Source organism: Stegastes partitus, unplaced genomic scaffold, assembly GCF_000690725.1.
Source record: "Stegastes partitus isolate 25-593 unplaced genomic scaffold, Stegastes_partitus-1.0.2 Scaffold177, whole genome shotgun sequence".
Taxonomy (NCBI): domain Eukaryota; kingdom Metazoa; phylum Chordata; class Actinopteri; family Pomacentridae; genus Stegastes; species Stegastes partitus.
Window position 1 is genome coordinate 87,392 of NW_007577908.1, and position 18,400 is coordinate 105,791.

Genomic DNA, 18,400 nt, shown 5'->3' on the forward strand with positions numbered 1-18,400 from the left:
ATCTCCCACGAGGCATTAACTCTTTCCAGTGAAGTCAAAACCCACCTCAAGCTAGCATAACAACATTTTTGCAAGTTGCAGTTTCTCTTTTTTTGCAGTTTCTTATGCAATACTTCCAAAAGTGCATATTATGTTATGGAAACATGCTACTCTTAACTGGAGACAGTATTTGGTTGCATTGAATCCATCACACATCCAACTTCAATAATGGAGCAAATTAAAATGACCTCATTATTTCTGTTTGGTGATTGTGTAGATGAAGCTGGATGGAAATGAAGTTATTTGTAGTGAAGAGGATGATGTGGGTTAAATATTTGAATAATAGACAAAGCCACATAAAAACTAATTATAGCAGGAAAATAAGAGGACTAAAACTGATGTATTGATGGGGTGGTGGGCCGCCTTTAGACCAAAAGTGTACAGCTAAGATTTAGGGCTGTGACAGGTAGAGAAAAAAAAACAATTTTAAAGAAGTAAAATTGAGACAAACGAGTGTCAAATACATGCATCCATACTTCTTAATATACTCCATCCATTAAGCATGCATTTTCAGCCTTGCAGCTTGCCAAGAACATTGCAATGACTGCACAAGATTTGTGCGTCTTTGCAAAAAGGATAAGGGTTGTGGGACATAATGAGTTCCTCGTAGCATTGCTTAATAATTCTAACACTTGCCATTTGCCCAGAGAGGCACCACGAAGGGCAACTACATTCTAGCAATTAGATTATTGCAATATGGGCCTCGCTCCAATTCCTTCAGACTGGATCCAGTTTTATCTTTCAAGTGGCCGCAGATGCAAACCGTAATTTTGGAAACATCAATATTGTGTGACGTGGATAAAACGTCCAAAAGTATCAGAGCGAGGCCTCAGCGTAATTAGTCCTCATAAATTTGTTGTTCAAGTAGTTTCCAAGAGGCTGGCGTCTCTTGTATGAGCTGGATCTCACCTGCTGTGCCTGTGCAGTGTTCAAGGCCCCCTGCCTGGACGTGAGCTCAGCAGGAATGGGTAGGCTCCACGCCTCCTCAATACTAGGAAGCATTTTACTCTTATTCTGCAGACTACCTGGCTGTAGGTTACACAACTGAGCCTAGGAGAAATTGCGTAAGAAACAAACTTTAGTGCTGAACTTGGTTTAACAATGAAAGGCACTACAGAGACTACAGCTTACTTGTAGGTAAGCGGAAAATAACAGAAATGTTCAATGCCATGAAGGTATGCTTTACAATTAAGTGAGAGAAAAAAACACACCAATATGAATTATTATTCATATCTCTGTGGTCTGAAATCAAAATGACAAAAGCACAATCTGCATTTAAAAAAAGCTGATTGCTTTGGCAATGCTTGGCAATAAACACAGCACTTTAATGCACACACACCAAAAATACTGCACAACATCTAACAGAGGACGCTGGTTGGTGCGTCGTCTAACAGCCCCACCTGCAGCAGTTTGATGCGCTGTGTGAGAGCAGCGGTGTTGAGACAGGCCTTGCTGCGCGTAGCGTTGATGTAGCACTTGATAGCGTCGTGCGGCTGGCCGCAGGATTCGTAGAGCGTGCCCAGGTCCATCCAGGCGGCTGCGTGGCTGTGGTCCAGTTGAACGGCGCAGATGTAGGCCTGCAGTGCATCCATAGGCTGGTTCTGCTGCTGGTAGAGCACCCTGCAGGCAGCGCAAACACAAGAGAACATCCAGGATTTAGGCCCTTATCTTCCTGAGCATTACTGATCTCAACGATTCTCCGGGGACATAACCTGCTCTTCATACTTCTAACTATAGATTTACTCTCCTGCTGCTCTCCCCAGGTCCTCTGTCGCACTGCAGCTGCTGCATCTCCATGAGGCCTTTTGAGAGCTACTGAGGCCCTGAGCACAAACCACACCTCAACAGATCAACCCTACACCTGCTATTTCTCCCTCACAACTAAACATGATGTCAAGAAAACCCTGAACCTCAAAAATCACCTGCATTTTTGAAAGACGTTATGTTTTTGTTTTCTTTAATAAGCCAAAATTATATATAGCATTTATCAGAGCCAGAAACTGTAAAAACAGACAGAGTTGTTGGATTTTCAACTTTCTGTCACTGACATGCTGTGTTATTGGAAAACTTAATAAAATGTAAGCCGAAAAAAAAAAAAAAAATCTGTGCTCCTCTTCCAACTAAGAAGCAACAAGAGAATCAGCTAGAAAGACTTACGTATAAAAAAGAAATTCAGCTGAACTGCAGGCAGTATTTACACAAAGCAGAGCGGAGACAAGTGTGGAAACAAATTAAAACTGTAAGACGGAAATTCCAGGATTTTTCAATCCTTGCATATGTAAACACTGTAAATGCTTTTGTTTTCAGTGCAGCAACTACTAAAGAAAGAAACAAAGATGTTGACTACCCTGTGGTTGTGACCTTTATTACTGTCCTCAGTATAATAATACACAACATGTTCTGCTCTCACCCTATGGAGCACCAGGTGTCAGCACTGGCCTCCGACTTATCGATGGACTGGCGGTAAGAGATGAAGGCATCCTGCACCTTCCCAATACTGGAGTAGCACCTGCAGAGAAAAGAGAGAAAAAATGATAATAAAACAACTGCTAACAATTAAACACTCAAATTCATTCCTACAGTTTCAAACCAGCTTAGTTTTTGTGTGTGGTCTTGCTGAGGCCACTTTACATCAAACTTCAGGTCAAGTGACTTGTAGCGCAAACATTATTCAGCAGTTATTCTCTCCAATAAAGCAGCTTTTGATACACAGGTACAGCTACAGGTTTTTTTAACAATACTTTTTACACCTCTGATTACATGCACAAACTGATGAGTTTAGGGCAGCTCACTGATCATCTATGTTTTAAAGCATCAATCAAAGTTTCCTGATTCAACTCAGATTCTTCGAGTCCACGACTTGTTTATCAACATAACAACACAAACTGAAACTGAGGTGGGACGCCTGTTGCTGGCTGAGCCATTACTTTAAGGAACTTGTGGGTAACCTGTGTGTGACGTAGGTCCAGTGTTGTGGGACGTGAATGAAACAGGTGCATTAAGGCAGTAACATTACCAACATATAGTCAACAGCAGTGATTAAACTGCAGTGGTCTGTCATCAAGAGTCTAAATAGGCCTAAGATTGACAGTAACAACTCTAAAAATTTTGTCCAGTGCGTTTGCTGCCCAAAAATAAATAAAATCAAGGACTGGTTTGTGCAGCTTCACAATAGTGTCTCTCTTTGTCTCATTTTGATAACTGCAGAGTTGATCCAGACAGTAAAGGTTAGGAGCTAATGAGCCACAAAAGACACTTAGCTTTGACCACTTGATGGACAAACTTACTTTACTATTAGCAAGACCAAAATTGTCTTGCTAATCGCCAGCTAATGCAACCTACCTAACTAGAGGGTGCAGTTGTAACGCTATCAGCAAAACTAGCTTTGAGCATCCTCGCTAATGCTGCCAGATTGAGGTTGGGCGCCTACAAAAACAAAGTTTGGGGTCGACGTCTCTCCATCTTTGGTTTTAGATTGATTGACACTTGTTGTGGAGCTTTTAAAGCCAGAGAATACAGGATCGTAAAAAACCAGCAAAGAGTAAGCTGGGTTTTGAAAGCACGCACTTGGAAAAAGTCTCACGTCTTCCCTTCAAGTTTCCCTCAACAACACATAAACACGCACTGTGTGAATATTGCAGGAGGGCTAATCCTCAACAGACAGCATTCACAGTGCATTAAAGCTACCTCATGTCTAAAAACACACAAGTAGGCTGCATCACAACATTAGCAAAACATCCAATTCAAGGCCAGTATAGACTAATGTGAGATAATTACAGGGTGCAACAGTGCAGCCAGGCGATGAATAAACACAGACACCTGGAGGAGGACAGAGACCACAGAGAGCACTGAGAGATGCGCAAATACAAATGGATTTGATGGAGGTTTAACACTGCAAGATGTTGCAGGTTTTGTAAAATGTGGCTGCAGTTCTTGTGCTATCTGCAGCCAGCACCAGCAACGGGTTCACCTAACCTTGTGGAAAACTCCAGTGAGCGAACCATGTGGACCAAATGCTATGACTTATGACAGCTGCAGATGAGAGACGTTTTTTTTTCCATTTTATTATCATCAGAGCTCATGATTTATTGAATTCTGTCAGGAATTGAAAAATTCTTTCAACAAACACAACCACAAATGCCTCCAGAATAAATCGCATACTCTAGCTTTAATGTAGACATCAACCGATTATTGGATCCAATATTTAACATATTTCAAATTACTGGTATTGTAATTTTTAAAAGGGATTCCCAATAAAGCGTGTACATTTAAAAAATGAGCTACTTTGGCTCTGATGCAGCTGCATTTCTTTATCTGTAGTCAGCATCCTGTGGTATCAAGCAACATCCGCCTCACTATCTGATTGGTTACGTGACATGAGCCAATCAGTACTGAAGGATAAATATTGACGAGATCTTTTTTATTAAACATATGTAAAAAAAAACATATAAAGACATTTTAAAGCTTTGTCTTGCAGTTCATTTTATTTTAAATATCAACACCAAACTGTTCATGTACAACAGTTCTAAATATCAGTTATTGGTCTCGTCGTTTACTAATAATCAGTATTAGTTTGCTGAAAAACCACAAATCCCTCCTTTGACGGTAAATGACTGCAAAACACATTTAAGACTCTGAAGCTGAGGTAAAGCGAAATGTGTGCAGATAAACTAGGTAAATGGTAAAGATTTTTTCATATCCATATTGTTTTTTTGTTTTTTGTTTTATCTTGGACAGGCAGGGAGGTCCCACTGGAGGGTCGTGCCACCCACCTAAATGACTGGTAGGAGAAACTGCCAAACATGGGCCTCATTTGGCCAGTAGAGAATCATTCACTAATAAATACAACGAACCAACCACCTGTAGCCGAGGTTTTTATAGTACACTGGCCGATATCTTCTAGGAAAAACAAACAGTCTAATCAGGACTCACAAAACATCCCAGAAACTGACAGGTTCGAGTTTAGCCCAGCAAAACACACAAACACTCACACCTTTGTTTGTCTTACCTGCCAAGAAAGTACCAGGACTGGCCAGAGTTGGGGTCTGCTTCTAAAGATTTCTGCAGACACTGGATGGCATAGCTGTCCTTGGTGCCTTTATCCCCCAGCTGCTCCACCGTGTGATGCATCCAGCCTGCAACAGATCAGGGGTTAGTCTTCAAAAACACCTCCAACAAACCGCTGGGAGCAAACACACGCAGCAGCACAATGAGAGCTGTGAGTGACTCAGGTACCTGAATCTAAAGACAAAACGAAAAAGGGAAGATCACTGTCTGATGTGCAAATGGACTGAAACTAAACAAATGGCGTGTCTTTCCAAAGGGGCTTCAACCACAGAGGCAGAAAAAGGAGGAGGAGGTGGCATTCTTCACACACTTCAAAAGGTTTCATATGAAGCAGCCTTTACAAACAACTCCTCCCTGCTTTCCAAGCACTTCCACACACCCAGACGCACGCCAAGCAGTAATGGGCAATTTCCAACAAATACACAGTCTCTCAGGAAGACAAGCAATCACAGACCTCCCCAGTTCCTCTCCTATACACCTGTGGCAAGCTCCACAGGTCACCATGACAACCCCAGCAGGCTAGACTGGGAATGGTTTTTACGACTGGGTGAGCCAGTGGGGGGTTTCTGTCTGCACAGTGGAGGAGGAGAAAATGGAAGTCTGTCTGCAGATTGCAGAGAAAAACGCACAAAGAAGCGTTAATCAAACATCCCTGCTGCTACTGTCAGGGGTGTGACCTTGAAGGTGTGGATAAATGCCAATTAATAAATTATCACCAAAGCAAACATGTTTCTTTTTTTTTTACTGTTTGTTTGATGTACAAAAGCCAAATTTAATTTGAGGGCAACCAGTGCAAGTGCAAGGAATTTTCATCAAATAATTAAGTGCAGGTTCAAGTTTAGAGCTAAAGCTTTACCTTAAGCATTATCTGCCAGGGTTCTACCAATGTATTGAAAATGTAATGACTCAAAGTCAACCCTGCACTGGACCTAAGCAATGTTTAAATGTATTTCATTTCCTAAAGTTTTAAACAGACTCCTGCACAATGAATGAATGAAATACATGTCAGAGGAGCTCATTTATTTTAACCACATTTTACAAAATGATTTTTAAGTTACAGTTACAGGCAATAGCTGTTTGGCTTTTTTTTAAATGGAAAAATGTATCAGCGGTCTTTAACCCCATTGTGCAATGAAAGGCATTCACACTTGACTTTTCAAACTATAACAGGGTTTTCCCCACATGATTGAATTTCTGACCCATTTCAGAAGTTTTAGCCAATGACCAAAAAAGCTCCAGTTTTGTTAAATGTCAAATAAACACTTTTGTTTGTCAAATAATAATCCCACATCACCATTACCAGAGAATGCTTCTATTTCTGTCAAATAATGATACCCAGATTCATTGCCTTCTCTGTTTGTGGATCAATCAAAAATCCTGAATAAGCTACATAGCAAACTTAACGAGCTCCCAAATCACTCAGTAACACAGATACTTCAAAAAGGAAACCTAAAAAGACCACAGGCACTTCTTTCATATGGCAAAATACTGAAATATTGGCGGTGACTCCAACACTTTTACCAATGTCAGCACAGCCTCGGCTTGACAAAGTGCAACCAGTCAGTACTTCGTTCTTGATATTATATCACAGAGCCGACATTAATCCAATGAGCCCTGAGACATTTTCAGGCTACTTTTACTAAATGTACTTTTAAGCTCTAATCTTGATCACGGTTATCCAGATTGTCCATCATTTAATACGATACTTGCAGATAATCTATATTAGCCTTTATGTCAAGGATAACAATACATTTCTATTGTGAAATTGCCATATTATTTTTTACATGTTTATCATTTTACAATCCTGGCAGAGGGCAGGACTTTTTATAGTTGTGTGGCAGAGACAGTCTGGAATCTGGCAATATCCGAACCATGTCAGCGGGACAATGTATGATTTTATTGAAGGGAAAAATAACCTACTTAGTGCCCAATGAAAACACTTGCCATTATTTTATTCACTGAAGCGTTAACAGTTGTCTACTTACAGAAGTGGGAAACCAGACAAATGAACTTTTCCATTTGTTTATTACAGAAACACCAAATGTCAGCCAATCAGATGCCCTGCACTCATCTAATCAAGAACCTGATGTGTTCAGTACTTTAGCAACAGGTGCCATCTAATTATACTTTCAAGTAGGATGTGGAGGAAAATCAGCATAGCTTCAAGCATTTAATGATCTTCAGGAATTAATAGGCCTTTTCTGTTCTTGCCCTGAAGCCTAAATGTATATATTCTACTTTTGAACAGGCGACTCAAAGAACTGCTTTAAGCATGATTCCTTTAACAAGGTGAGGTTTGTGTGTTTTCATCCATTTCATATTTTAAAGAATTTAAAGAAATAAAAAGACAAAACAGTGAGTCATCTGAGCTGCCATGACTAGAATTCAGACGCTTTACGTGATCTTTAACATTTCTCAGCACGTTGTTAGCACTTAGCTAGTCCGAGCTGTCACTGTGCATCACTGTAATCAGTGGCACACAAGACATTTACTCAAGTACTTGTACTTTGTGAGCATTTTCATTTTATGCTATTTTATGTTTCCACGCCACAACAATCTAAGAAAAATATCAGACTTTCTACAACAAAACATTTATCTGAAGGGTTAAGTTACTTTTACAATGTAGATTTGACCAATGGATAAAAGAAAAGGCTTAAAAATACAACTTGTAGTTAAAGACTAAACCACTTTTCAAAACCTTTTTGGCTTCTTACAAACAGCAGTGTGAAATCAGCTCACATTTCAGATATTTATGAGTTTTTAACAGCTCCACTGAAACTTTCTTACATGGCTAACTTTCAGTTTAATGAGGCCATATCTCACCACAGTCAAAGACAGAGAAAACCTGACAACAGATCTGTGTATCAGAACTAAGTTTTTTGTCGTTTCTCTGCCATTAACCCTCAGATTTAGCTTGTGTCTCTGTATATAAAACTGGATATAAAGTAGTTCAGACCTGCAGCAGCTTCAACAGTAACTGCCAACAGACTGATGCTTCACTATTAATAATCTAATGATTGTGCAGATAAAAAAATATCAGTCAGAGAGACCAAAGCAGAGCATTTTGCTGTGAATTCTTATGTATTTTCTACTGCAGGACTTCTACTTGCCATGGAGCAGCTTCACATGGCTGCATTAGCATTTTAATTTAAGTAAAATATCTGGAGATTTGTAGCGAACTGGTGACTGAGTGGACTAAGATATGACACGTGAAAGCAGGATCTCTCTGTTTGACCCTGACAACTGTTGCAGTGTAATTGAGAACAACTTCTGTAAACTTTTAATAATTCAAAATATCAACAGACAGATAATATGAACAAAACTGATTCAATAATTTCTTTCAGCTGGACTGCCTTAAACCCACAATAGGAGCATCATTACATTACTAAGAAAAGAATAAAGCTTTTTTTCTTAAATAAAAACATCACTGTGTAAACTAGTTAGCTTGAAATGTGTCTAACGGCACACCATGGAGCCAAGCAAAGCTGAGACTCCTGCATCCTGAGGTTTGAACAAAGCATCTTTCCAAGCAAAGCAGGCTCCTAAATTAAGTAAATAACTTTAATTTGGGATTTAGATGCGCATGATGCACGTCTAAACCACAGGTGGGGGAAGGGAACGAGAGAAAACAACATTCTGTTGCAGCAGACACGCTCAAACCTGCACTGTGACAATAAGTATAAAAGTAGCAGAAGACGAGTTTATGACCAAATAAAATAATGTAACACAACAAAAACTACAATCGCACCCAAAACAACAAATGCATTATACATAATCACAAACAAACTGAGCAGATCTTGATACAGAAGATCACAAAGTACAGTTTATCCAGCGTAATCGGCTATATTTCACTTGTGGACATGGACATGTACAGGGAGAAGACACTCACCAAGTTGTTGCAGTGTGGTCGCCTTCACCTGCGCAGGAAGATTTTCTGTCTGCAACAGACTTTCATACGCTTCTTTCGCTGCTCTGTATTTCTTCTGCAAGGTAGAGTAAGAAAAGAAACAGAAGGGTTGTTTAAGCCAGACAGTGTTTTACGGTTCTATCTGGACAGACAAAGAGTCTAAAGACCTCCTCACACTCATAATGACCAGCCAGACGCACACACACGGGGGAGGGTCGACGAGGAAGACGAGGACAGGCCAGACTCAACACGTCTGGCAGCTCTAAGTGTGCGTGTCTGCACGTAAATGTATGTGTGCATTAAGTGCACGGCATGCTTTGTGTTTTGAGGAAACCTGAGCTGTCTGGTCTGAGGTAAAGCTGCAGTTTGTTTTAACTTGCCGACCTTACTGACCTTGGGTCTGGACCGATAGGTGGAGGCTGAGTGTTCCCTTATCAGCTCAAACACAGACTTCTTAGAAACAAGCCGCCCCCATTTCTACACACTTTAAAGCTGCAAATGTCCACAAGTCTTTGTGCAGGTTTGAGCACACTGCTACACACACACACACACAGTCTGGTCCTGGACTCTTCCTGTCTGCACACAATGAAGACACCTCAGGGCAAACATTGACACTCGAGGCACATAAATGAGAGGGGCTCTTAATGGTTCTTTCCTGTTGCGACTTATAACTGTCATCGAGCCAGGGCCGGGCCAGACGACAAACATCGATATGAAGGAATATCTGAACAGCTGCTCGACTCCCATGATCAATTTAAAGCACCTATTTTAACTGAAGACTTAACAAAAAGGCTAAAGACTCAGTTAAAACTCTAAAACACTGTCATCTGGACATGTTTACGGTCAGACTATACTTCTAAGTGCAGGCAAAAGGACCTTTTCTTGTTGACAGAATTTCCAATTAGTCCTGAAAACAGTGTCGTAGCACCAACAAGTGGTTTCAATAGAATAAATACTGTACTCATACTAATGTAGAAGCTTTTTTTATTTTTTATTTTTACAGTTTTACTGTTGACAGTTAAATACCAAGTCCACAGTAAAAACTGCGGATGTAATAGTTCTTGTATTCACCTTGAACCCTTCAGTGGCTTCACATGTTTAAAACACTCCGCTCATCGAATAAAATCACTTGGTTTCATGGTGAGAGCTGACATTAGGAAGTCTTATTTCACTCTGTTCAAACTAATTTTTAGTCTAACAGCTGTTGGAACTGCTGCACTGCAGTAACAAAGTGGAGACTAGAGGCGTCTCTGTGCAAAACTGACTAACGTCTACACCTATAAAATCAGCTACAGTCAGAAGATTTATTTATGTCTCCATATAAAACTTGCAAGCATGTTTTCCACCCAGAATGTCTTGTCAAGTGATGCTAGCAGGATTAGCCGTCAAAGGTGCAGACACTGTTAACTCACATCACATGTTTTAATCAGTCTTCCTGCAATCAGAACCTTCTGCAACCAGACTTCTCTGTACGGTTCAATCGACCAGCTCACACTCATGGTGCATTAGACCTGAGTTTATCTGTACAGATCTCCCACCCAACGTTTGACACTCATGTGAACTGCAGATTACCTGCAAAGTGTCACCATCAGAGTGAAATGCAGTTTACTGCCACAGGAAAGTGCAGTTCTCTGGCAAGGCCAATGCCCTATTTTACAGTTTTAAAGAAAGTAACACCAATCCACACCAAAATGTATCCGGCAATGCTCCACCTTTGCACCAAGCTTCATGAGATCCGGGATATTATGTCCAAACGGTCTCCTCTTTTATCTCTCTTTTTGTTTCAATGATCCAAAAAAATCACCCCATCTGTGACTCAAAAGCCCAGTTATGATCTGAACTGTGTTTTTTTTTGCGATCTGTTGCATCCCTAGTTTACACTGAATGAAAGCACAAAGCCCCTGCTTACTTCACTTTGGTTCTGTGGCAACACCAATATGTTGTCTAAAGGACATGGCTGGGCAAAAAAACTCAGCTGACTTTGTGAAATTCTGAAGCCAAACTACACTACTGGCTTCAATTGGTAATTTAGCTAGATATATGTTGCACTTTTCTTAAAGGAAAATTTTTAATCTTGTACATTTTATACTGTAGTCTTTTATCGTTAAGATTAAGTGCTTTTACCATTACAGTAGGAATAGTGACCAATTTCCTGCAGCATTGAAAACCCACCAGGGTGCTTTTCTTTCAGTTGTTAGAAATAATGGATTACACCAAAGAAAATGAAGAATAAGTATATTTAATTTCATGTTGAGTTAGTCTGATTTCTAATTTAGAATTGTAAAAGCCACTAACTCAGCGATTAATAAGTAGTAATTACACAGATGGGTAAAAATAAGGAGAAAGTCGACATGCCACTGTGTAGCGTAATTTCTGGACTATAAGCCGCCAGTTTTTCCATACACTTTGAACACTGTGGCTTAAACAATGATGCAGCTAATTTATGGATTTTTACTGGTTTCAAAAGGCTGGACTGCTGCCTGATAAAGAGGACAACACAAGCTCAAGGGCGAATTTGCCTCGAGACGAAAGTGACATTGAGGGCCACAATGAAAGAGAGACAGAGGAAGTGTGTGACAAAGTAATTCTGTGAATGTTCAACTCCGACACTGAAGAAGACGACTTTAGTGCTTGTAGTGCGCAGGAGGAAGATGAAGATAGCGATCAATGACTTTTCCTGGTAGGCTGCTGTATTTTGTATTTTTTTAACCAGCCATGTTACAGGCACTGTTCGGAATAAAGCATTTACGGTACGTATTTGTGTACGTTACCAGTACGTATTTACTTAAAAGTAAAAAAAAACTTTCTGTGTAACATCTTTCTGAGCGGGCTGCAGGGTGGCGCAGTTGGTAGCACTGTTGCCTAGCAGCAAGAAGGTCGCCGTTTCGCGTCCCGGTGGGGACACCGGAATCTTTCTGCGTGGAGTTTGCATGTTCTCCCCGTGCAGCGTGGGTTCTCTCCGGGTTCTCCAGCTTCCTCCCACACAAAAACATGCCGAGGTTAATTGGTGATTCTAAATTGTCCGTAGGTGTGAATGTGAGTGTGCTTGGTTGTCTGTCTCTAAGTGTAGCCCTGTGATAGACTGGCGACCTGTCCAGGGTGTCCCCTGCCTTCACCCTAAGTCAGCTGGGATAGACTCCAGCCCCCCACGACCCTAGTGAGGATTAAGCGGTGCACAGATAATGGATGGATCTTTCTGAGTAAATATCTCATGTTACAACGTGGACACCTGCAGCTTATAGACAAGTGCAGCCCAAATGTTTTTTTCTTTGTAAAGTTAGTGGGTGCTGCTTATATTCAGGTGAGACCAATAGTTCAGAAATTATGGTACATGCAGGTTAACACACGATGCTAAAAGTAATAATAAATGTCCTAATAAACAACCTTATTGGACATGTGGCAGCCAGTCAAAATCCTTCCACCCATGCTCATGAAGGATTTACAACTATATAATGTATAACCTCATTTCTTCTAGTTCTATTCATAACACTGGAGTAAACCTAAGTATTTCAAACAGTGAGCTAATCGCAGCATGCCTGCTTTCAGGAATGCTGATGTAGCATCCTCTATATTAACATTCAGCAGGCGGACTGAGGTAGTAACATTACACAGGCACTTTAACATCAGAAGACGACGAGCGACAAGTGACTTTGGGGTTTAATGTGGCCATAGCTGAAAATACTTGCCAACGTTCTTTGGCAAACGCAGCTGAAAATGTGGACTGACTGCCAGGACTGTCATAATGAAATAAAAGTGCCAGATTCAATTATGGCACCTACAGCAACTTGATGACAGAATGTCACATCACATCGATATACTTCATCTATACACACGCTTTCATTTGGTCCAGCTAGAAAGATAAGACTAGGACAAGTGTTCCCATGAGTGTAATTACAATTGTACATGAAACTAGAAGAAATTTGGGATACGTTCAAGTCTGTCTAGACTCATGTAACATAAGTAGTGAAGACTTTAAAGTGTGGAAGTTTATTAAGAGGAAAAAAAGCTGCTTGTTCATGTTTGACCGATAAAGTCCCTGATAGAAGTTGCAGCTCTGACAGTAGACAAAGTTTTAAATATATATAGATCTTGCTGAAAAGAAGTTATAAATTCTAAAACATGAATGCTTCACACACTTCTTCAACATGGCAGTAAAGAGGATCTATAAACTGATCAACCACGGCATTAAAACTGCTCACAGGTGAAGTGAATTACATTGATTGTTACAATGCAAAGTTCAGCTGGGAAACACTGGGATGTTTCCACCCATCTAACCAGTTGCACACCCCACCACATGGCAACGGCTTTCCCTGACAGCAGCAGCCTCAACTAGCCAAACTGCAACACAAAAATGGCTGCTCAGGAACCTTTCAAGGAACACAAAGCGTCACACGCCTCCAGACTCCCCCGACTGAGCACCAAAACAAGTCTATTCCGCAGAGGCCCCGATTGACAACCCCAGAATCCACTGCCAATGTCCCAGTGCAAGACACCACAGGACACCTCACGAGGTCTTATATTCATGCCCCAAGCAGCCAGAGCTGTTTTACACGATGGAAACCTACACAATACTACACAAGTGGATAAATGCTGTGGCAACTGGGTGTACAGTCGCCACAAGTTCAGGGTGGGCACCCAAGACATGCCATCTTAAATAGAGAGTGACTGGAAATCCTCTATCAATTACACCTTTAAACACAATCCAATGTGCATTTTGAATTGTGCTGAGTTATTGTCTGCAGGATTAAAAATAGATCACAGTTGAGTAAAAGTTCAAATGACAGAGGTTGTGACCTAATTTAGTGACCAACAACATAATACTTGTTCAGCACTGGAAGGGAACAGCTCATGTGAGTAGGTCAAGGCGAGATAAACTATTGCTCTGTGATTATAAACTTTGTTTCCTCAAACATGCAACCACAGACACTTGAGAGTTTCAAAGAGACCATGAGAGCTGACAGCTAACACCCATTTACTCAAAAGCATTAATAGTACAACAAATATGCACCTTTATCAGACTCAGACAGTAACAGGAATCTTGCAAAACTTTAAGAAAATAAAGGAGCACAATGCTGCACTACTTAACCCTCTGAACCCCAAACAGCTTTCTGTGTCTTTCAGCTCCTGTCACAGTATTAATCAGTGTGGGCTCATTTTTCACTTCCATACAAAGTCCTGCACCCTAATGGAATGAGCACAACCACATTTAAAAAGAACTGAGAAATATATTATACGCAAGAAAACAGAGTTATGCCATTTATCATACAAAATGAAAAACAAATTTTGAATTTCTTTCATTATTTGTTTCACAAAAATTGAAACAAACAAAAAAAAATGTACAACATTTTTCAAGTGACCACAGGTGTCACCAATACTGGAAAAAAAAATCTAAATACTACAGACATTTTACTACTTACATTTTTACAGCATCTACAGACTACTAAAAAGATGTTTCACCATACTGAATGTATCGTCCAACAACTTGCTCCTCTGTTTACTGTTTCAGCCAAGTTTATTGATCAAGTATGGTTGAATTCCCTCCCAGTCTATCCAATCTGTTTTTCGAATTTCTAAATCTCTGAATTAATCATGGCTTCTCAGTTGCACTGAGGTGAGCAGAACTGTTATGTTTGGTATTTTTTGTTTTTATTTTTTTTAAACAAGATCTGAAGCAAACGCTAAATTTTATATATATATATGTTGCTTTTTTCCCGATTTTTACAGTATTTGGATCCAATAAACATAATTTCGGCTTTTTTGTTCGCCTTTCAAACTTGCAGGCAGATTTTGGGGTTCAGAAGGTTAAAACGTGTTTTAAACTCCACAAGCATTTAACATCTACAGTCATAACAGTAAACTAAACACCAGGGGCAGGGGAAGGAAATTGAACTTATTGCTTACCTGGATCTCATACAAATGAGCGATGTGGAACTGGACTGTGGGGAGGGAGGAAAAAAAACAGAGAAAAAAAAAGAATTAGGCTTTCCAAAAGATGTAGGATATTGCACATTTACCCCGTAGACCTCAGTGGGTACAGACTGCCAACAGTATGGAGCACAGATGGGAGGGGGAGTACGACACTTTCCCCAGAGTGTACATGTAATCTGAAATCACAGTGTGTATGTGCAATGTGCTTGCAAGCACTTCCAGCTCTTTTTCTCTCCTTGTGCTGTCTCCTAGGCAACCCCAGTCTTGGGCAGAGTCAGCAGGGAAACAGCAGCAGAGAGGAAAAATTGCTCTGTAGAAATATTCCTATGCCCTTTCAATATGTGCTATATATCACTGACAGGGTGGTGCATCAAATCTAAGACTACAGTGCACAGCAGCGTGAGGCCGGCTTCCAAGTGGGCTGCGATAATTAAAGCAAGGCTACTTACTTTCAGCTTTGGACAAAGTGCAGAGATTGGAGTCGATCAAAGCCAGCTGAAAATGCTGCAGAAAGAGAAAAAAGAATTACTATGAATGGAAATGTAGAAACTTTTACATGATTGCCAGCCTACAAATTTATGTTAACATTATAAAATATATAAATCAACTGCACCTAATTCCTTCTGGTAATTACAGTTCTCAGAACACAAAGCACTGGATTGTTTAAGAGGCTTGATGCTTTTCAGGAAACCAAGGAGAAATGCTTTTTTTTTTTTTTTTGGGCTTCATTGAAAGCCCCAACAGATTCACAACAAACCATGAATGAACCCTTGTGACCGTAACAGGAGAGCACACTGATAGCCAGAGGGGCTGAACCATAGATATCTCCGGATCACTCATCTTGCTTCAACCTCCCCTCTCTCCTGTCCAACCAGAAAACAAAACGAGACAGTGATATCCAGAGGTATTAATGGCATCCTGTTCCATCATCTGAACTAAAGACATGGTTGCTGGGTAAGGCAGCTGTCTGCAGAGGCTTAGTCGGGCTGACAAGGCGTGGCACACGACTAGGAAATATCTCCATCCAGGGTCACTGATCAGATTAGCCAACGGGTGCAGCACCTAGCTTCAGAGGCAGGACTTGGAGGTGTCTCTTCTGGTTTCTCTTGACCTCCTTAGGGCTCCCCCAGATGCTGCCATGTAGGTAAGCCTCTATTATTCAGATTTAAGTAGTGCTTCAGGGTGTCAGAAATATGCAGAGCAGGGGGAAAAAAAAAAAAAACAGAGTTGACAGACATGAAAAAGATGAAATTCCATCAAGGTGTCTGATCCTGCAGCACTTTGATCCATAGGTGGCTTCAAGGTGACAGGTTCCAATGCAGCTACTAATGCAGACACATGCTGCTTTCAATGCATTTAAAAAAGCATCACCAGTATCTGGGTCAGAAAAAAACTCATCCTGAAACCAGGAACTGCTCACAACAATCTAGCACACAGCACTGGAACAGACTGTACTGGCTGTTGCCACTGGTCCACTGTAGAGGGTTTCTTAGAGGAATAAGAAGAGGAAGAAGAAGAAGAAGAAGAACAAGAAAAAAAAAAGAAGAAGAATGCTGTAACCTTAAAGGATAAATGATAGGTACAGCCACAAACACTTACAGCAGACGGTCAATGTCAGACAGATAAAAATCAAACGCCGTCCAGCTGGATCTTCCCTTGCATGCTTCACCCAGGGCCATGCTTGCACGTGCGCAGCTTGCTCAGAATAAACTCCCTTTTAAGCAGAGCTACAAGCCACAAAACATCACTCACTGCAGCCACATGCCTTAATGGCAGCTCTCAAACACACACATAAATGCTTTACCTAGATCGCTTTCACATCACACTCCTGCTGGAAACCCCACAGCATCCTCCTGTAGAGCTCTCTTCTATCCTTTCCCTTCCTTCCCTTTCACACTTGCTCTACCACCAGGCAGATAATGCAGCAGGATTGTCAGCTTGGCATTCCACCTCCCTCCCCATGTCTCGCCTTCCTCACTCTCTCTCTCTCTGCTATCTTTCTTTCTTTCTCTCCCTCTCTCTCTCCTCCCTCCTTCCCCCTCTTCTATCCTGGTGTCACTGATTACTATTCAGCAGACGGCTGCAGTGGAGAGTGCAGAGAGATGACACACAATACCTCAAAGCTGGAACAGGCAGGCACACACCACCTCTCCCTTCGCCTCCCCCCCTCCTTCCCCTCTATCTCACCTCCTTTCTCAGTTCAAAGCTCCTCTATGTAGCTCTACACAGACAGCCAACTCATCACCTGCAATAAATACAAAGTGCAGGAACGTGCCACCTCATTTCCTCGTCTCTCTTTAGCCAAATTAGCAGCCACTGATGGAATGAAGTCTGTCTATGTATGCTGGGGAATATAAGTTGCAGTGCAGTGAATGGTTCCTAATTAGCTTAAAAATATCCTCGTAAAAGTGGAAGCCTAACATCTTCCTCAATCCAATTTGCTCTAAAGGAAAAGCACCCTTCCCCAGACTCATCATCTGCAGAAAACTGTCTCCGCTAACAATTTCCTCTCTCTCCCTGCTACCTTTATTCAATCTCAGCTGCTCACCCCTCCCTGTAGATAACTGGGCCAGTCGTGTGTATGAGATTGTGTTGGTGGGTGTGTGTGTCGATGGCGGTGATCCAGGACTGGGAAGGGAGGGGGGAGCATCCAAGACAGACTGAGGACGTGCAGCACGTGCAGCCTACTTAGCTCGATACTGCAGCAACGAAAGCACTGAGACGCATGCAGGTGTATTTATAATGTGGCTGTTAAAGGGCAGCTGCTTGTTAAATGCAGTCCAGTGGAATAAATACTAAGGCTGTCACACCAAAAAAAACAAAAAAACACACCTAATATCTTCATGTAGATAAACTAAATGTTCCACAGTGCTCCGATTGCTCTCTACCTGCAGCCTTATTAGCCAAAATGAATCATAAATCATCGTAAAAAGCCAGGATTCACAGCACATTGAATAGTTTGAACCTGGCTATTCGATAGTGAAATAATAAGAAAAACATGTTCATATGATTTCAGAAAATATATCAACTGGTGATCCAGAACAAGAACTACTGAGGAATATCACACACACAGAGAGACACACACACACACACACACACACACACACACACAGTTACCCTACTGGTTTTACGATTTTACACCTCTTTCAGCTGCAACGCCCTCTCGATTAATTTTCAAACTATTAAATAAATTAGATTTGGTTTGAAAGTGAATACGTTCAGGTTTTTTCCTCTAGTGTGACAGTAGACAGTTCGCCATGTTCAGTGAATGGTGGCGCGCATGGACACAGCAGCCCCTTCAGGAGACAGCGACAGTGAATGTTTAGTGTCTTATCCCAGACGTGCATTCTGCAAAACTTGCTGGTTGAAAAATCCCGAAGACACGCTCTCTCATCTTGCCTGTACTACTGTGTATGTACAGTAAAATGACAATAAACTTGATTTGATTAGATGGTGCAT

General features: G+C 41.1%; 1 protein-coding gene across 2 annotated transcripts in view; it reads right to left on the reverse strand.

The window, feature by feature from the left end:
- The window catches only part of kdm6a (lysine (K)-specific demethylase 6A), a 58,219-nt gene that overhangs the window by 16,077 nt on the left and 23,742 nt on the right, over positions 1-18,400 (reverse strand). For both annotated transcript variants that reach the window (XM_008279949.1, XM_008279948.1), the window contains exons 7-13: positions 15,391-15,445; positions 14,915-14,949; positions 8,996-9,089; positions 5,048-5,174; positions 2,450-2,548; positions 1,440-1,659; positions 949-1,089 (exon numbers count right to left, since the gene is read on the reverse strand). In XM_008279949.1, the coding sequence (XP_008278171.1) occupies positions 949-1,089; positions 1,440-1,659; positions 2,450-2,548; positions 5,048-5,174; positions 8,996-9,089; positions 14,915-14,949; positions 15,391-15,445 (771 nt within the window). The remainder of the gene's footprint in view (positions 1-948; positions 1,090-1,439; positions 1,660-2,449; positions 2,549-5,047; positions 5,175-8,995; positions 9,090-14,914; positions 14,950-15,390; positions 15,446-18,400) is intronic.